Raw genomic sequence first — 19,870 nt, forward strand, 5'->3', positions numbered from 1 at the left:
GACACTGTCTGTGCAGAGCAGTTATTACCCCTCATAAGTTAAGGCAGGAAAGTGATGGCTTCCACACCTTGCCTCTCAATAGCTCCCCTGTGCTAGCAAGCCCAGAGAGATGGGCATAAATATTTGCAATGTAGTCATGACTGGGACAAATTACTAGGGTCCAATTACCCAAACCTCCCTGTGACATTGCTAGGGGAGGTGTATGCTCCTTGCCAGCTGATGAAGGACTAGCTGTCCCACTGCCCAGCCTTCTCCCAGTCTCACCACCACTCCTTCTGCCACAGAAGCAATGGGGATTAAACGAATGCCTACGTGGTGTTAAGCAGCTGAGTGGATCTCGCAAAGCCCTCCCGGGATCCATGATGGAGCAGGACTCTGGCATTTCCGAACTGTTGCTAGAATCACATGGGAGTGTAAGTTTAGATACCACTGATTTTACAGGGGATATGTCAGCGGATAAGAAGACATGCCACCGAAAGGTGATTTTGTTGCGTTTATGCCTTTCTGAGCCAAAATTGAATTGTGGGGTGTGGATGGGAATTTAGTTCTAAGCACTGATGTAATTTTGTATCCTCAGCCCTGAAGGCAGTTTTTAAAAAATTATTTTCCCCTGTGCCCTGACACTATTTTTTTGCCTTTCAATCATGTCCTTATGACAGAACAAATACTGAGGTTGACCTTTGCAATGTGACATAATAATATGTGACTTCTTTATAGCTCTTTTCATCCAAAATGCTTGGCACTCTCTGAATCTGATCCTGCAATCGCTTACCACTGAGCTTAGCACTCATTGCTCCAAGCAATCCCTGGGGAAGCCAGAGGAGCACTCACACACAGAAGTGCTGTACTTGGTATTATTTGCAGGATCAGGCCCTGGAGAAGTGTAGCACGTGTCTGTGAATAGTCACATTTTGGAGAAAGAAAGCCTTGCCCTCTCATTTTTTATTTCTATTCACTATCAGAGTGCCATGCCCAGCACTAACATGACAGCCTCCCCTTGGCTAAAATGTCATGGCAGGTAATGCTTGGGTCATATTTATAGCTATCATCTACAACCCTGTTGCTTCTTTTTATTATTTTTTTCCCAGCCCTGAAAGCATGCTAATTAATAAACTCCCTTAGCTTATCCTGCACCATTTGATCCTGCAGAAATCACAGCCTTTTATCTTATTAGCAAGTAGGAATTAAAGAATTAAAACTACTCAGGGGAAAAAGGAACATAAGCGCTTTCCCTGTGCATCCCTTCTGAAACAACCTTGCACTGTGCCCTCAGAAGCCCCAAGCTCAGCCCTCTTGGGTTGACAGAGGACAGGAATCCCAGATCAGTGAATGCCTGGGCTGAAAAATACTTTCTGTTCTGCTATTCCTGTTGTGAAAGGGAGAGCGCAGTTAGGTGCATGGAGAGGAAGAGTCCAGCAGTGAGATCCCAGCCTTGGACTGGGTTACAGGTCCCTCCCATGCTACCGATGTCCTCTGCTGCCTTAGGAAATTCAGTTAGTCCTTCTGTGCCTCAGTTTCCCATAGTTAAAAAGTGGTATCTGCTCATCTTCACTAAGGAGATTCATATGGAAAAAAGATTGCAAGGGACACAGTCATTACGGTGTTGGGAGACAGGTGAAGTACCTTAGGAATACATAGGAAACCTGTGAGCTGAGAGATTTGTGGTGCTGGTTCAAGGACAGTGAATTTTGGAAGTCCTCGGTAGTTGGAAAATGCAAAGAGGGAAGCAGGTAGGATCCTTGCGCCCACCTCTGCTTGCGCCCACCTCTGCTTGATATGTTCAAGATGGGCAGAACCAGGAGAGAGACCTGCTCTACTTTCTTGGTGATGGGAAGTGGTTAAATCTGGGGACAGAGCCCCACTAACCATCAGCAGGTACCTACACGCTTCACCATTGTTTACCATCAGTTGAGTGCTGCATTCCCCCCTGCCCTTAAAAAATAAATTCATTAGGAGTAGAGAGGGCTGGAAGGGATTCCCTGGATTATCATATCCAATCCCCTGTTGCATCAATCACATCAGATTTATCCTTTTCATAATCAAGTACCACTATTAAATGTGTTCCTAAGGGAAGACGGTCCCAGAATCTCATTGCTTGAACTTGTAGATGCTTTTAATTTCCAGTCTATGCTTAGTCATGGCCCGCTTGTTAAACAGCAGGTACCTGGCACAGAAGCAAGAAATTTAACACAGTTTTCTTAAAATAACCACCCAGAAATCCTATCCACAAAAAAATGCTGAGGTTGCAAAAGGGAACATGCAAGGTCAGGTAATGATAATGGGGAGCCCGAACTCACACTTACCTCTGCCTTGTAGTACAGACTTTACATAATCATCTGCCGTTAATCTTGTATGATCCAGTTGAGGTACAAGGCAAAAGTACTCACAGAACAAAGGAACTTCTTTGCTATTCTTCTCCGTGATATTAATTGTGTAACCCTCTGTCTCTTTTGCCAGGTATAACTAATGCTGAGCTATTTTTCTGAGCTATTTTTTGACTATTTTTCCCTTTCTTGGCAGGCTTTTCCATGCCTTTTATCGCTTTACTGTACAAGCCATTACCTGCACAGCATCTTTGAGAAGTCAGTGAGTTGCATTGCTGCAATTTACAGGTTAGGAAATGAAGCACAGAGCTATCGGCCATATCAACCCATAGAGCTGCAAGGGCAACTTTCCTCCTCCAACATGCCCCTGCTTTATTCAGTGCAGTCTTATTCACTCCAAACTGTGCAATTGCTACCCAGTCAGAGGAAAGGGACTGGTGCAGCAATCTGCCTTGTGGCACACAGCATGCCATAGAAACGACGGGATGCTCTAGATCCATGACTTGCTTGCTTTACAGTCTTGTCTGGTTAGTTAACCAGAGAGCACAATGAATGAGAGGAGGGGAGAAATAGGTGAGTGTAGGCTGAGGTGCAAAAATTCTGTGTTATCCATTAGTTGTGACCCAGCCCATAGCGGGCAATGGCACACGGAGTTGTACACGCTTGGATCGGGTCACTGCCGTGCAGCATAACCAGAGTGACTAAGGAGGAGGGCTCACTTGCCAAAACCAGGTTTGCAACTAGGATGCCGCAATCCCATATTTGCTTATTTAACTTGGCAGGTATTCAAGTGAAACAGACACAGAGGGGAGGTGTCAGAGCTGATCTTGGTACCAGCGTGTGGGATTTTGACTTTCTATTTCAGTGCTCCTGTTTGGAAAATAAATGCACTCAGAAAGCCCCCTCCTTTTTTTTTAAGCACTATTTAAATGTCATAAGAATCATACAGTGCCCACCCTAATGTTCCTAACAAATTAAAATATTTTATTAGTCTATAATCTGAAAATCATTACCGTGGTTGCTATAAAAATCTGAAGCTCTCCAGAGGGAACGATGTCAGCAGGTCTAAAACGTATGCAAATATATTTTGTTGCCATAAAGGTACCAGGGGTCAGACAGGCAGACCCCAGCCCGAGGGCAACAGGCTGTTAGCGTGGGAGGCAATGAAGTGCATCTCACAGCAGGGAGGGAGAAAGCAGACCTCTTGGCTGGTTTTCCTGGAGTTTTGCAGGGTGAATGCCTGGGGCTGTGCCTGGCTGGTTTGGATGGTTTCAGAGGGAAGCGTTGGTGCTGTTCCCACGCACCTCCCTCTCAGTGAGGGTAAGGAAGCGTTCCAGACGGCTCACCCCCATCACGGATGAGCCACTCTGAACCTCTACCCCCATCCTGCTAATGCAGACAGGGCGAGTGCCTGTTCCTCTTGGGCATCCACATGCCCCTGGTGCCCCCTTACTCCTTGCAGATGACTCTGGATGTGTCCCTCCGAATAAGCAATGCCTAACACAGGATAGGAAGGAGACAGCCGCATCCAGCTCTGAGGAAGCAGTCCATACCTACTGCCCCAGGCAGCCGGTACCCAGAGAGGATGGGTGACGAAGTAGCCCCTGCTTTGACCAGGTGACACCAGACACTCCCAGAGTGGTGGCTCCTGAGCTGGTCCCTTGCCCCGTGCAGAGCCATTGGCCTTCTGCTGGTTACTCCTCACCGGCATGGGCAAGTGTCCAATGGTTCAAAGATTAATTACCGCTTAAGTGGCTGTATTTCCATCTCTGCAGAAGGCTGCAGTGGAAAAGACAGAAGTATTGGGATAATTTACCCTGGTATTAGACAGCAGATTACCCTGTACTTACAAGGTCACCAGTTACCATGTAATTAGACCTCCAACGCAGGGAAGTCTGCAATAGGTTTCCAAACCACTCTTTGTCCCAGTGTCAGAGAAACAGAGGGATGGCATCAAAGTGCAGACTGAAACCTCATTAGATGCATTTAAAGCTGTTAAATAGTTTAAAATTCAAGCTGGGGAAGGTGCAATGAGAGGGCAGCAAAGCCACCTACACTTGTCAGTGAGAGGGCAGAAAAAAAAACAGAGCAGTTTGTCTAGGAAATGCTGGAAAGCCAAAACAGAAAGGAGAGCTTTGAGGGAGCTACGTGGGCCAGGCAGCTGGGGACTGAACGGCAGCAACAGCTGCTGCTCTTCAAACTTCATTAGGGAGAGCTTTGCCAGTAGTGGAGGATTCTGCTGAGCCACAGAGCAGCATGGCCGCTGGGTCCTGCCCCGTGGGATGGTGTCCATGGGGCCATGAGGGACGCCACAGCTGGGGTGCCCCGTGGGTCAGGACGAGGGGTGGGCAGCAGGACCCCCTACCTCTGCCTGCTGCCTTCCTGTCTCTTGCTCCAGATTGCTGTCCTCCATTTTTCACACCCAAATCAAACACCTACTCGCAGAGCATTTCAAAGAATGACAAATGCCTTTGATTATCAAGCACAAATTCCAGTAGCAGCTCTTCGCATCTCGGGTGGCTAATAAAACATTGAGCCGGTTCTGATCAATATACAGCAAGTATCACTGTAAAGTGAGATTGTGCCTGCCCCAGGCCACGTTGCATTTTGTCTTTATAAACCCTGTCCTCTTCGAACCAAGCACAGTCCCTTATGGGGTGGCAGCTCCCCAGCAAGCTTGTGGCTTTCAGTGTGCCAGTGAAACAAATGCTCTTCTGAAACCATCCATGTAAAGAATCCAAGTCAAAGAGCAAAGTGTATGCCTCTACATAAATAATTATTTTAAATACTCTTTTATTACACAGCCACAGGTCCCTGACTCAGCCCCACAAAGAGTATCCATAAGGTCAACAACTTCTGGAGAGGTGCAGCAGAAACAAAGACAGTGTGAAGCAATTGATTGCTGAGGATAGATAGAGCTGTATGTAAATAGTTTGCTGAAGAATGACCAGAGAGGGGAGATGTGCTACCTGATTGCAAATATTTACAAAGTTGTGAGCTTGAAGGTTAGAAAACGTTGAGAGAAGTATACAGAAGTTAGCACAGGGATAATGCATTGAGGATGAGGCTGGGGAAAATCAGTGTGGCAAGCAGGAAATTTCCATCATGTAGGCAAGATTTGCTTGTGATTTCCTGAGGGACACTGTGGGTTGCCCGCTGGGATATATGGATTGGTACCCATCAATACCTTAGCAAATCCTTTAGGGCCTCCTCTCACAAAGGAAAGAGGGCAGAATGAAATTTAATGTGGTTTTTTTTTCAGCTCTACTCTTTGGGTTGTAGAGCTGTTCCATACGCAGACATGCGTGTCATTGCCTGTGCGTGCTGCATACACATACCTAACGCTCTTGGACTAGAGCGGCTTATCCAGAGGCACTGAAACCAGCCAAGGCTTTAAGCCCAGCATTTGTAGTCACGTTTCTCCTTGAAGTAAACGCTCCAGCAATGACATAATTGAGGACTGTCCTGTCTGCTCAGCATATGTCTGCAGGGGTCATTCATCCTATCAGACACTGCAGAACATTAGCGGTTTCTTTAGACTCACTTTCTCCTTCCGTCCTTCCTCTTGTGGCTAACCCTAATGGAGAGCTGGTGGCTAGAGACTCCTCTAGGAAAACTTACCCTGTTCGGAGAGCTGACCATCTAGAAGCAGTCCTATATTATGGCAAAAACAGTCAAATTTGTCCTACCGGGTGCTGGGTTTGTGAAATGGTCCCAGTGGGGCTCACTGGGGTGGAGCGTCTGGCTGGCTGCAGGAAGGGGAGCAGAAGGCAACTAGTGATATCTGCAATGGCCACTTAGTGCTTGAGGGCTCTAATGGCATCTGGGACACAGGTTCCTGTGTTTGTGGGTTTGCTTATTTATTTATGCTGCTGGCTAAATAAAGTAGGGAGGAAGAATTTTAACACGGTGGTTAAAATGCATGGGGCTTCAGCAACTCTGTCCTACTCAAGGGCATCCAGAAAATTTGATAAAGAATGGAGGAAACTTCAATGCACAGAAAGCTTCAGGTGGAAAAACAGAGTAGAAGAGGATGCAGTGCTCGATTCCTTCAAATTGTCAAATTTAGCTTGTTTTCTAGCAGAATCCTGCAGCCAAACCCCAGCCTCACCTGCTGCACATGCCACCATTTTGGCTATCGCTGGTTTTAGTTCTGCTGCTTCCCAGTGCTGCTGCTGCTCCCCCACCGCAGCCATGCTCAGATGGGTGCTGTCGCTCCCTCCTCCTGTGCCTGTCCCTCTTCGGCTGTTGTCACGCTCTGCAGACTCTCCTCTGGGTGCCACACCACCTTTTGACAGGGATGCTTCAGGCATGGGAAGGGCATGTCCAGGGCAACCTCCCCTATTTTAGGTCTCAGGAAGTTTAGCCATTAGCATCATATATTTAACGTGTCTCTACAGTGTCTTAACTCATGGCGGGGGGTGGGTGGGTTCGGGTTAGCCTCTGCCGTGAAATACAGCCCTCCATTCAGCAGTGTCAGAGCTGGCACAGCTTTCCCACCGGCACTGATGAGTTTAATCACATCATTAGTAGGTGTGACACTGCAGCCTCTGATGATGAGCTCTTTATTTTAACACGGCTTGCAATGTGTTTGTCTGAGATGCCATCTGTGCCTGTACTACCTTCATTAGGAGAGAAAGCGTATGCATCTTCTGAAGTTGTTCTATATTTCTGTGATGTTTCCCTGCTGAGAAACCACTGTTCAATTAGAGGGTGGGAACTTGTACCTGAAAGAAAGCACCATCACCCAAAAGGCTTAAACAGGCCAAATAAACTATTAGGAAGCACACCATTGGGAACCGTCCTCAATTGGCCTACAGGAAACTGGCTAGAAGGAACGATCCAGCTATTTTATTGCTGAAAGTTTTTCATCTTGGTAAAGCAATAAGGCCCCATCCTCTCATCTAAAGTAGTGTAAGTTTTCAGGAAAGCAAGGAACAGATGTCTACTTTAAAAAGACTGCTGATTTTTGTACCTCCATACCATGATTGCACATGGGTTGCCTGCCCAGTTTTTAGATTCAAAAGATACTATTAAGATTTGTGGGCGCAGATCTGAGCATCTAACCTTCCCCTTCAAAAACTCTACAGTTGGCTATATATTTCTATAGATGCCCCTTGATCAACCAACAGACAGCACGCTCACAGTGTTTCGCTGCTACTTAACAAGGTTCACAAATGACAAACCAGGCAGGAGCTGCCAAATCATAGTCCAGCTGCATGTAAAGAAAGTGACTACTTCTATAGGGAGTTCCCATACCTTGTGCTGTATTAAATTTCTGTCTGTGTGCTACTAGGCCTATCCTCAGTGAATCTGACATTAACAAGAAATAGATTTCCAAACAATCTAGCCTAATGAATTTTGAATATTATTATGATTAATGCCAAGGCAGTTGAACTGATTATCCAGCATCCAGAAGTTAAGTAATGGAGCCTTATCTAAATCATGTATAGTCGTCAGTCAGGAATGGCTCTGGCTGCAGACGAAGATGAAGCATTATTGCTTACCCAGAGGGGAGTCACTGTCAGGACCGAGAGAGAGGGACGATGGAAGGGGAGATTATGAGATACCAATCTGAAAGCATTTTAGCATAGAGTGATTGCACGTGCAAGTGCTTTATTGCTCCTATTTCCTAAGCTGCATTTCTCAGGCCATTTTGAGACTTTGCTTTTATATCACCAGGTTAAGATTTATTGGGCAAATCTTCTTCCTACTTTCCAAAGCTAGAAACTGAGCTGATTTTCATTGTCTGCATCACCAAAAGAGCGGAATCCTGATGGACTTGTTTCTTGCATCATGATGGTTTAGCTTAGCCTCTATCTGATTAGCTTCTGAGCTATTAAACACTTCTTATAGTATTACCAACTCACTGCAAAATGATAATGCAGATCAGTCATGGACAATTTCTGTTGGCACATGCAGTCTTTGCAGACTGCAGATCCCCTTTGAAGTCAAAACCAGCTGACAGCTGTGCTCCTTCATGGGTATTGCATGTCTCTGAGCAGGTCTGTCCTAAAAAAGTGTGGTGTGGTGCAAGGGTCTCCAGCCTGGTGGAGATAAATTGGTATATCCATACGGTGCCTGACAAACTATCTGATGACTGTAGTTTGAATAGGTTTAGTGGCCTTGCCAACCTCTGCTGTTACCTGGGCAGTGACCAGGAGAAAGGTGGCTTTAGTTGGCAGCTTTTGAACAGCCCAGATGTGGTGCCCATGTTGTGGCTGTGGTGCAGAAGACTGCAGAGACCACCATTTGCATGCACCCCTCTGCACAGCTGCCCAGTGCCAACCCACAGCCAAGCAGTGGGACTTCTGGGAAGCTACTGGGTCTCCCACCAGTGAATCCTCCAGTGTTACCACTTTCCTCTGCTGTCTGAGATCTTAGTGTGGGCTCTTGTCATTCTGGGCCACAAGAAGTTTTCAGTAGGTGGCCAAGGGGATCAGGTGGCTGGTCACCTCTCCTTCACCTGGAAAGGCTCTATCAGCAACTGTTAGGACAGAGGTTTGGGACCTGGTGGTTGCCTTGCTGACCTCTTTACTAGGTGCTTTGCAAACTACAGCTGCTCTGCTCCCACAGCTCCTCAGCTGAATGAGGCATGACTGGGGTTTACGTCCTGGTGTTGGAGATCATGGCTTTTAGTGCATTTACTTATATGAAAATGTGTAAGTGGCCTTAGTCCCTCTGCAGGCTGGTTGTGCAGCTCTTTCCTAGCAGTGGGTGCTGCTGCTTTGAGTTCTGGGAAGAAAAAAGGAGGGGTGAACTGTGGTAAGGAGCACACCAAATAGATTATTGGCAAACATAATTAAAAATATATGTGCGATTACTCCTCTGTTTCCCTTTTCTTAACCATCCTCTGCATTACCTCTGGCATTTTTAGATGGCAGATAATATAACTGAGAGGACTCTTGGGTACAGGCAGCTCTTAGAGCAGCAGTGATTTATCTCAGGCCGTTTTGAGGTAGCAGAATTTACCTCTAGCTACAGCCAGACCTTCATATCTGCCTCCCCCCCCCCCCCCCATTTCGTAAGTAATTGGCAGCTTGTTAATGGCTCATTAGGAATGCTGAAAACCGTGGGATTAAAACATACTCAGTGGAGCAGAGATGAGGGGAAGGGGGAGAAAGACCACTTGTCCCTGCTTGCAAATTACACTGCTTGCTTCAACGTGATTCAGAAATACAGGTCATAAAGCAACTAGATTGTTAAATGAAGTAAGGAAAAACAATGTCAATAGCAGGCTTTATTTTTAGACTCATGTTTAAACACAGTATGTGCATCTGGGGGGAACAAACAGTCCCTTGCCAAACAGTCCTACTGACAGCAGGAAGGTCTCACCCCTTTCTCAGTTTCACATTAACCCTGCCTGGTCAGCCTTTCCTGCTCCTAAGCAAGTCTATCTGGCTCCTTACATCACCTTATGACAGGGACATTTGGTTCCTTTCCCTATGATCTTTCTGGGTAAGTCCAACCCTCTCCCCTCTGGCAGCATCTCCTGCATCTCCCCGGCTTTAGGCAAGGCTGGGATACCCAGTGCAGCTGCATGTAAGTAGGAGAAACAGCTACAGGTTGCTTCATGCGTTCTGTAAATCTCCAAAACCCCTCTGTGATCACTTGCAAATTGGTGTGAGATGTCTTCAGTCACTGGCATGCAGGGGAGCAGGCAGCAAGCCCCACGCTGTGGCACTGCCAGAGCCTGCAATGGAAGAGATGGTTGGTGTAGAAAGTGAGGATTAGGAGAGGATCACATCTGCCATTCCCAGAAAGTTGGGCATACGCATGCAGAGTGCTGCATGGCGAGGACACAATAGAGTCAAGTAAGTTGAAATGTTTGGTGGAAGCTTTTTGTTGTTTGCTGCCTGTTTTTAAGCTCATGCTGAGCATTGGCTGCAACAGCAGTGGCAGCAAAGGCATAAGACCTGAAGGCAAGGACAGGGCTAGGCTGAGAGTTTGCAGTAATGGCTTTTGAATCACATGGAAGAGGCTCAGCCTGGGGGCTGGTACAGCCATAATGCATGATGCCTTTCAGTCAGGAGAACACCTTGGGGATTTTTGGAGGCCATAGTAACTCTAGCAATGGTGCAGTCTCAGATATAGCTAGCACCTTTCTTTCTGGATAAGCTGAAAGAAAATTACAGACAAAGTACTTGGGAATCGCATCCAGTCACAACTTGCAGTTAAATTCAGCTATATCTGATGTAAACTATTTGGGTACTTACGAGCCTAGTAAGGTGACAGTTAAAACTATGAAGTGTGGGACAGCGAAGGTTCAGCAAAGCTCAGCTCTGTCTGGTGTGTTGGAGTTAATCTCTCTGCTTTGAAAAAAGTGCCTAGGAATCTGTCAGGACTCACACAGGCAAAATACGGGCACATCTGATAGGGAAACATCTCTCAGTGCTGCTGGATCCAGCACTGAAGGCAGGGAAGGAGTGTCTCCTCCTGGATCCCCAGCCAGGAGCATGGACTGCCCTTTGCTTCGCCCCTGAGAAGCCACCTTCTCATACCCCAACCTGATCTGACAAACTTCGACTCACAAAGGCATGATCTACAGCAGTTTTGTTTGTTGTTTGTTTTTTTCCAAGACCTCAGCTTAGCCAAACAGAGAAGCTTTTCCTTCTTCTTGCTTGCATTGCTTTTTTTTTGCCCTTGTGTCCTCTCAGGTGACCCAACCACCTGTGGCTCTTATTCGTACAAAGCTGTCCAGAACTGCTGAATAACACAGCAGAGATGAGGACATACATCTGGCTGCTGGGGAGAAGTTTCCAAGCTAAGTATCTTCCAGGAATCACCCAGCTCCTAGAGCTGAGGTCTAAACGACATATGTTCTAGTGCAGCCGAGCCTGGGATGACAGCCAGGTCTGCAATTTAAGAGGATCCTAGGTCATACCTACCTACAGCAGCAGGAACAGTGACAACAATCAGAGAATGTGTGTCTTATCACTAGGTCAAGTGGATTGGGTGTTGAATGGATTTTCCTGGAGAGAAATGGTGCCAAGGTCTCCACTACTGCTACGTGATTCTGTACAAACTCAAATGTCTCAGCTTCCCACACGTAAAAGGGAAGGTCAAATAATGCTGCACCATATGAAGAGACCTACAGTGTTTCTTGTGACTTTCCCAAGGCAGGAGCAGGAGCAGAGCCTCCCTGAAGTATGCCAGGAACAGGAAGAAAGCTGTCAAATGACCTTGGAAAGCAATTGTCAAATGACCAAGGAAAACAAAAGCACTGATTTATTTTTTTATTTTATTTCAAAGTTGGGAAGGAAACTGCACAAAAAGGAAAATAAAACACAACCTTAGAGCATGCCAGAGACCTAATTCCATTCTTAGCTGAGATCCATGAAGCAACCTTCAGCTGTGAACAAGGCGGATGGCTCGGTAGCTCCCCTCTGAATGCTACTTTGGGCTACAGCCCTGGAGCTAGTACGTGAGCCAAAAGGGGGAAAATGGGGCTGCCCACCAAGCACTGCCTTTAACTTGTTAGTATCTGGATTCACACCAGTCCAAAGTTCTCATGATGGTTTTTCAGCCCTACTCTGGTTTTGACTTCCATGGTATCTCTATTAGTGGCTCAAACTGCAGATATATTGCACAATCTTTGCTGAACACTGCTGCTCCACTACCTGCTGCTGTACTGTCGAACTCATTGGGGATAACATATCATCTTTTCCCTTCCTAATCAGCTGGTTGTCATTCAGAAAGCTGGGACAAGGAGAATTTTTTCCCCAGACACCAGCTTTCCTTCATAGCAGACAAACCTCAAGCCTTATAATACTACTTGTACATAGCACTTATATAGCTTTACATCATCAAAGTGCTGTACTAGCATTAAGTAATTATCTCTCTCCCCAATGGCCATTAACGCTGGCCTTTCACAAACCTCCCCCAGCTCCCTGAGGTTCATGTCTAATACAGCAAGAAGCTGCTCAAAGGGAGTGGTTGGTTATCTTGCAAGTCTATGGGCTTGGACATGTAATGAGGCTTTTGAGCAGAGGCCAGGTGACCTGGAATATCAGAAACATGTGGCTGTAGACCAGGTCATGCACTTGGGAGTATCCATTAGAAAGGGATGGAAATGAGTAGGTGATACTGTGATCTTGAAATGGAGACAGAAGAAGGAAAGTCTGGCCGCTCAGAAGATATGCACCGATTGCTCTATTTATTACCAGGATAGTACTGCAAACTGAAAGAGCAAAGCAGTAGGAATAACTTGTCAATGTGGGCATGGGGAGTTGATCTAGGGAGAGAAAGTTAGACAGTTAAAAATGTCAAGCAAAGCTAGACAGCCATGGCAATGGGATAAAGAGGCCAGTCTGCAGGTCTATGAAGCATTAAAATAACAAGAAGAAAGGGCGAGCTTGGCAGCATCATAGGATTTAAAGAGAGGAAGAGAAGAGGATTTACTTGCCTTATTTGCTTGAAAGCAAATCCCTCTTCCAGGTTGTGGAGTGTCTCCAGGAGAGATGTTGCAATGCCACTGTTTGAGGACATTTCACCCTTAGGAACCTTTAGAAGATGAACCTGAATGATGGCTGGGCTCCCCCATCCCTGGCTCCCAAGGGAAATGGAGGAAGATGGGGTGGGAAGATGACATGACTGTTTTAGAAAAGACTCAGAAGTAGCATGATCCTGACAAGCATCAGTCCTGCATGGTCACTTATTTCTGAAACCTGCCAGGCCCAGCTCTGAGCAAACAGAGGCTTGATTGAAACAAACTTTCAGCTTCTCTCTAAAGACACGATAATGGTTCTTTCCAAAACCAAGGACATGTAAACTGGCTTTGCAAAAGAAAAAACAGCATCCTTTTTTTTAGCCTGATTTAATAACATCATTTTGCTTTTATGCTTCTGGCAATGGCTGGTCCTGTAAAAGAAGTATGTAGCCGTGGCAATCATGTGTGAGTCTACAGTGGCATAACACAGATCACAGCCACTACATGTTATGCAAAGGATTTCTGTCACCCTGGACACACTCCGCTTCCTATGGCATCAGTAGCACAATCCGCCTGGGCTCAGCTCTAAATCATTTTGCTACATCAGCAAATAACAGGGTACGGCTGACTGCAGACCAGGAAGGCTAAACTTAGTGTTCCTTTACTATACAGCTTCAGAGCAGGGCCTTTCCCTGCCTTCCTGCATCTGTTTTCTCATCTGTGAAATGGGAATTTTAATCCTAATCAGTTTGCGAGGGAAGCAGTAAGGGATAGTCAAAGGCAATGCTTTAAAATGTAATAGTCAGCCTTATGCACTAGCCTAGATGTTGGAGTGGTTTTATGGTACAGTTTAATTGATGCTTGTTCTGCTTATACCTAGCTAGCAAGTACAAGACTTAACGTTTGCTCTCAAAAATGTGGCACCCTGTTTGAGATGCAAAGAATACCTCTGCAAAGAATACCTTCTTATCTATGAGCATACTTGAGCCATGCTTCGGGATCCACATATTTTCTGGGCATTGCTTGGGGTTTTTCCCCCAAAATTAATTTGGTTTTTAATTATTACTGGGTTAGTTTTGAGTAAAAGATACATCTCACATGACATACAGGGCTGGGAGGAATGCTTTGGCAGTCCCAGGACTCCACCACATGAGCTAAGACTGTGTCATCACGTCCTTGGGACAGCTGTTGACTGTGTATGTCACTTTACTGGCAGTTCTTCACTGGGATGTGTCTAGAGGACACGAAAGACCTCGACTTTATTTTAGCTTATTAGAACTGAGATGGGACTACTGGCTTCTCGGCTCTGCTTTCAGGGCCAGATCCTCAAGTGGTGTAAACCAGGGCCCTCCCATTCAAGCAATACTGCTGTAATTCTGTCTGTATAAGCTGAGGACCTGGTTCATAGATGCTGAACTGCTGTAAGACCTGTTCAAAAGGGAGTTAATTGTGCTCAATACATTGTACTACCTGTAATCTCAAATGATCCTGCAAGATTCAGGATATTGCAAACGTAGAGAGCTTTGCAGTAAGTAATCATTTTGAGATTGCTGGAAAACTGAAGAGTTAGTACTACTTAAAGGAGAATAAAATAAGCATTAGCACAAAACAGTTTTTGCACAATCAAGTTTGATATATGTCCTGTTCTGTTGATAATATTTCCTCAGAGTCCTTCACAAGAAGGGAAAGCAACTTGTAAAAGCTGGGAATGCAGGAAAGAGCTAAAATTGTAGTCAGGGTTTCAAAGGAACAAACAAAGAAAAGCGTATTTCCATTTCCATTACAGGAGAACATTCTTGGGAGTTCAGCGCAGCAAGCTGAGAACACAGGAGCCAAGCCATCTCTAAATAGGAGGTGTAGAACTGCAATGAGCTTTTTATTTTCATGCATCACAGTTCTGAGCACCTCTGCACTTAGGAAAGAAAGATGTTCCTGAGACTCTTAAAACTCCTTCTCTTTTTTGAGGGAGGGTCCGTTTCAGAGTTAGAAGAAGAGGTGATCTGCAGACCTCTGAGTACAACAGTGCAAGCTGGAGTCCAAATTCTATCAAACCCCAAAGTCTGACTTGCACCCCCCGTGCAGAAAGCCTGCTAAGTATCATACCCATTTCACACTCCATTCCAACACACCTCCCCAGCACTATCCCTCTTCTTTCCAAGCACTGCAGTGTGTCTCTGTACTGACCCTTCCCCACACTAGTTCTGCCTTAATCAGGCAAAGAAACCTGTGGCAGCTTGGGGAAACTGGCAGCTCGGAGCTTGTTTGTATAAGAAATGTTTTCACTCAAGCAAGTGCAACAATCTCATTATTTTGAATAGCCACACATGTGCTGAAAACCTAGATACCAGGTATCTTCTCCCCTGATCCTTCATAGGACCAGAAAGGTTTCTGCCTGTTTGATTCAGTTGCAGTGTTACAAAGTTATTAGCATTTGCTTTTTTGGTGCTGCTAATGAGACAAGCAATCTCCCAAGAAGCACCGCAAAAGCGCTCTTTCTCATCACCACCAAAACCTCAGACATTTTACCCTCATCAGAAAGGAGTGCTGGAGACTTGCAGCCGTACTGCTTCCAGCACCGGCTGGTCTTATCAATTAGCTATTTCCCCACAGATGGTGCTTCTTATGTAGGACAGAACAGAGAAAAACTTGTCCTGCTCAGACACTTGTTTAGAAATCTCTAAGAGGAGATAAGGTAAATCCATCTGCTTTCAAACAGTTTGCATGTATCTTGCAAACCTACTCTATACCTGCTGGATTCATGTACCCTGGAGAGGTGTAGACCCTGACTGAGAAAGTGCCTTTCCCTGGCTTGGCATACCCCAGCTTCACCCATGTGCTCTTCCATTTCCAAACTTTCCAAAGGGGCTGACTTTCCTGCCTGCATTAAATGCTGGGCATATCCCTGCCTGTAAGAGCCTGTTCTTTACAAACAGACCGCCTTTTTGCAGTGCAGTCCTGCAGTCATTTACATATTCAAAGCACTCTTTGAAAAGGCCTGTAGCACAGTTTTATGAGCACAAAATCTTTCATGCAATTAGGTGATGTGCAGATGTCTGTGAATGGCTTTTAGAAAAACCTTACCGAACAGGGACAAACCTTACGCTGTATCTCTGGTGGGTGCCTCAGAGTACTGAGGCTCTGCAAAACTCAGTGCAATACTTTGCTGAACACTGTTTCTTGCCTTGCCTCCTGGTTCATCAGACTGTAGGGCTGGAGTATGCTCTCGGCATTTTGTCATTTGATTTCTTTACAAGCCCATTTTGGGAGGAGAGGACATCATTTATCTTGATACATTTCGCTCCCTATCCATCATGTTAACCAGGTGGGATTGGTGGGTAAGCCCATGGGCGGTCGGGGAGGCAGTAGCCAGCCCAGCTTTTTTGAACAGCTCCTTGTTGATGTAGCTCACAGGGAGACCCTGAGTTTGTCCACATCATGTCAGGGCTGACCCTTTCCTCAGGGTTCTCATCACTCAGATTTCCTTCTGCCTTTGCCCTCACCCAGGTTGGAGGACACACCATGCTGCCTATCCGCTGGATGCCTCCGGAGAGCATCATGTACAGGAAGTTCACAACAGAGAGTGACGTCTGGAGCTTTGGGGTGATCCTCTGGGAGATCTTCACGTATGGGAAGCAGCCCTGGTTTCAGCTCTCAAACACAGAGGTACAAAAGTGCTCAGATATCTCAGCTGGAAACTGTACGTTTTACCATCTCTCCTTTCCAGATTGCTTGCAAAGCGGTTTGTACCATAGATGATTCCCTGCTTGGCATTCCCATGGCTTCACCATGGGACGAGTGTCATTATCTCCGTTTAAAAGCTGGGGAAACTGAGGCATGCAGGAAACAAAGGCCTCTGCCAAAGCCATGTATTGGCTCATCCTCAGTCTCTCCCTTCTAAGCTCCTGATATACCTCCATAACAGCCACATCTGATAAACTCTCAGGGTTCTGCCAGAACTGGGGATACCCAAATTACTGCTGGGATCTAAGTTATTGTCATGCCCTGAATTTCCTCTGCTGTCTTTCTCCTTTATAGCTGAGGCTCCTACTGCAGTCTCCAGTTTGTGAGAAAGTGTTTGAAGCCTGTTATATAGCATGTGGCACAGTTCTGTGGGGCTTTTTGCCATAGGGATATCTATTATATGGTTTGCCCCAGTTCATCGAGGGTGGAACCCAAGGACCTGGTTTGTCCCTGTTATTTCTTTGAATAGCAAAAGTTGTAGCCCATCAGCATAGGGCTGCACTGTAAAAATGTTGAGGGAAGGCTGGCTGGGATTAGCAGGGTGTCAGAGCTGAGGTTTGAGGCACATCAGCAGAAATGCATTGGAAGATTTTTGCTCAGAATAGCAGGGGGTATTATAGAAGAGGAACAAGTCACATTGACATAGCAGTGTGTGGGAACCTTGCACATTTTTATCCTACTGTGTATCTAATGGATTTCAGAAATTTCACCTTTTGTAATGAGAAATGTGCATTTTCTGCTTTCTGGATACAGATCCTTTAATTAAGTGAGTTGCAGAGATGGCAAATCCAAGGTGTTGCTTTACAGCTCTAATACTTGCCCATTCGTGTGCTCAATGGGGCCTGACTGTATATCCCAAAGTAGCACACGCAAACATTTTAGAGACACAAACAATGGAATCGACAGCGACAGAAGTTATTTGTCACGCTATTTAATGAGCTGCTCTTGCATTTCCCTGGGAGGGGAAATACAAACATGCACAAATGAGCACATGTAGCTTATACAGGGGTGATAGGCACGCCGGAATATGACAGCTCAGCTACCCCCATGCTTTCTGTCTGAGTTTCCTTTGCAGGGCAGTAGGACTAAGAATAGTCACTCTTAACCTTGAGGGAGGACGGCTGGTTAAAATCTGCACAGATGCAGCTGTATTGGCTTTACTACCATCCCTGGAAAAAATCTTGTCCTTCCCTTTCCTATTGCTGTATCCACTTCTTTCTGAGAGCTGAGGACTCCCACCCCAGACCACACTATCCTGGTGGGAGGGAGCCACATTAGCTCTCATCTGGCTCATTTTTCACAGTTTGTGGAGAGATGGGCAGAACCTGGGTGGTTGCAGAGGACTGACACCTCCACCAGCTCCTGGATGGTGAGGCATCAAAGTAAGTCTCAGCGGCAGCCTGGCCGCAGCTACAGAGTCCCGTGGAGAGGCAGGTTAACTGAGTCTGTGCCAGGCTACCAGGACTTACGGTTGGACTTGATGATCTTTGAGGTCTCTTCCAACCGTAATGATTCTATGATTCTATGACTGGACCGTGAGCAATCACCAGGCTGGTCGATACCCACTTACCAAGGCCGGGATACCCACTCCCATCTGTGGCATCCGCATGGCCTCATACCCCCAGAGCATTTTTAGCAGTTTTTTTCAAGGCTGGAAGAGACCCTGCCGGAGCAGAGGAATGAGGCAGGGCACATCTCATCTGAAAGCCTCAGCCAGTCCATTAACTTCTGTCTGTGCCCTTCCTTTGCTCTGGAAAGAAAGGGCCCACCACAGGGCTCCTGTGCATGTCCAGGACATCCTGTTAGAAACCATAACTCACCTCCTCCCACAAGTCACCGCTGCCACCAGCTTTATGGCAATGCAGGCTTCTCTGCATGCTGCATCTTCCTCGCCCCACTTTCAGCAGGTCCTAATCTCTCCCCTCTATATTTATATGCAAACAGCAAAGCGATAAGTATCCGTTGAGCTGCGTGGCAGGCCCATTACTATTCATAAATGATAAATTCCGAACACCCCTTGCTGGGTGGCTTCCTTCAAGACGCTGCTTGGGATCTGTGTTTATCTGCAGAGTGTGGCAGGTCACTCGCACACTGCAATGCTGGGACTCATCAACTCCAACCAAGAAGGCCAGATGGTAATAGCAGCTCTCTGACAAATCATACCCCCCCTTCCCTTTGCATCCATTCCTCTGGTGAACAAAACACAAACAGACACTTAGGGGAGTCCTTTCCAGTGGCATCCCTCTGAAGAGACTTTAGTGCTATCCAAGAGCTTGCATTTCTCTCATTAGCAGCACCGGCCTGACCCAAACAGAGTGTCAGCACTGCAAATTTTTTTTCTCCATCACAGATATGATTTGAGACGAAATTTCATTCTTTCAGCTGCTTTATCTATGTCAAAATGTAGCAAAGCTGCCCTTGGAGATGGAGGTAGGAAAAGATGCTCTGAACTCTCCCTTGTAGAACTCTCCTGGGCTTTGCAATGGAAAGGACTCTTGATTTTCAGGGAAGAAAAATATCATTTCAGCTGAGCGAAATATTACTTTAGTTTGGGGATTTTAAGGCTTTTTTTCCTTCATCAATTAGCAGGAAAAACTGACATCATAAATTAAGAATTCATTTCATTTGCCTGTGACCTCCTGTTTGGAAAGTACATTGAGGCAGGTAGGTGTCAAACGGGGAAGGTTTTGGGGACCTGCAAGACTGCAGCTGGAGACAAACTTCTCACTGTAAAATCATCATTAACAACACACAAACAGTTGAGGCCTGAGGATCTGCAGACCCCTTGGCTTCTCAGTGCTCCCATTCACAAAATGGTACCACATCAGCCAAGAAGTAGCTGGAATAGGACATCCTCCAGGAACTGCCTGGCTGGTGTTCAACATCTCTTTTCTTTCTTTCTTTCTTTCAGGTCATTGAGTGCATTACCCAAGGCCGAGTTTTGGAAAGGCCTCGAGTCTGCCCCAAGGAGGTTTACGACATCATGTTGGGCTGCTGGCAGAGAGAACCTCAGCAACGGCTCAACATCAAGGAGATCTACAAGATTCTTCATGCTCTGGGCAAGGCCACACCAATCTACCTGGACATCCTTGGCTAGCAGTGGCCACTTGTTGAAAGTCCCTGCTCCTTCCTTCCGTCCTTCCTTCCCTCTCCCCCTCCCAAGACCTTTGCCCCTCAGCTCCCAAGCAAACATCTTCATATAAACTCAAGTGCCTGCTACACATACAACACTGAAAAAAACAAAAACAAAAACAAAAAGCAAACCAAGAAAAATCCCACAAAACAACAACCTGTAAGGCAGTTTGGCTTATATATATTTATAGATATCTCTCTATATATAAACTTCCACACCAATACAGAAAGAAGCTGCTGTTAC

At 46.1% G+C, this 19,870-nt stretch overlaps 1 protein-coding gene across 1 annotated transcript in view; it reads left to right on the plus strand.

Moving 5' to 3' along the window:
* The window catches only part of NTRK3 (neurotrophic tyrosine kinase, receptor, type 3), a 96,863-nt gene extending 76,993 nt beyond the window's left edge, over nt 1–19,870 (plus strand). The window contains exons 6-7 of the mRNA XM_009701998.1: nt 16,258–16,416; nt 19,406–19,870. Of these exons, the coding sequence (XP_009700300.1) occupies nt 16,258–16,416; nt 19,406–19,591 (345 nt within the window). The 3' untranslated portion in view covers nt 19,592–19,870. The remainder of the gene's footprint in view (nt 1–16,257; nt 16,417–19,405) is intronic.

The sequence above is a fragment of the Cariama cristata genome, unplaced genomic scaffold (genome assembly GCF_000690535.1).
Source record: "Cariama cristata isolate BGI_N322 unplaced genomic scaffold, ASM69053v1 scaffold9836, whole genome shotgun sequence".
NCBI classification, from domain to species: Eukaryota; Metazoa; Chordata; class Aves; order Cariamiformes; family Cariamidae; genus Cariama; species Cariama cristata.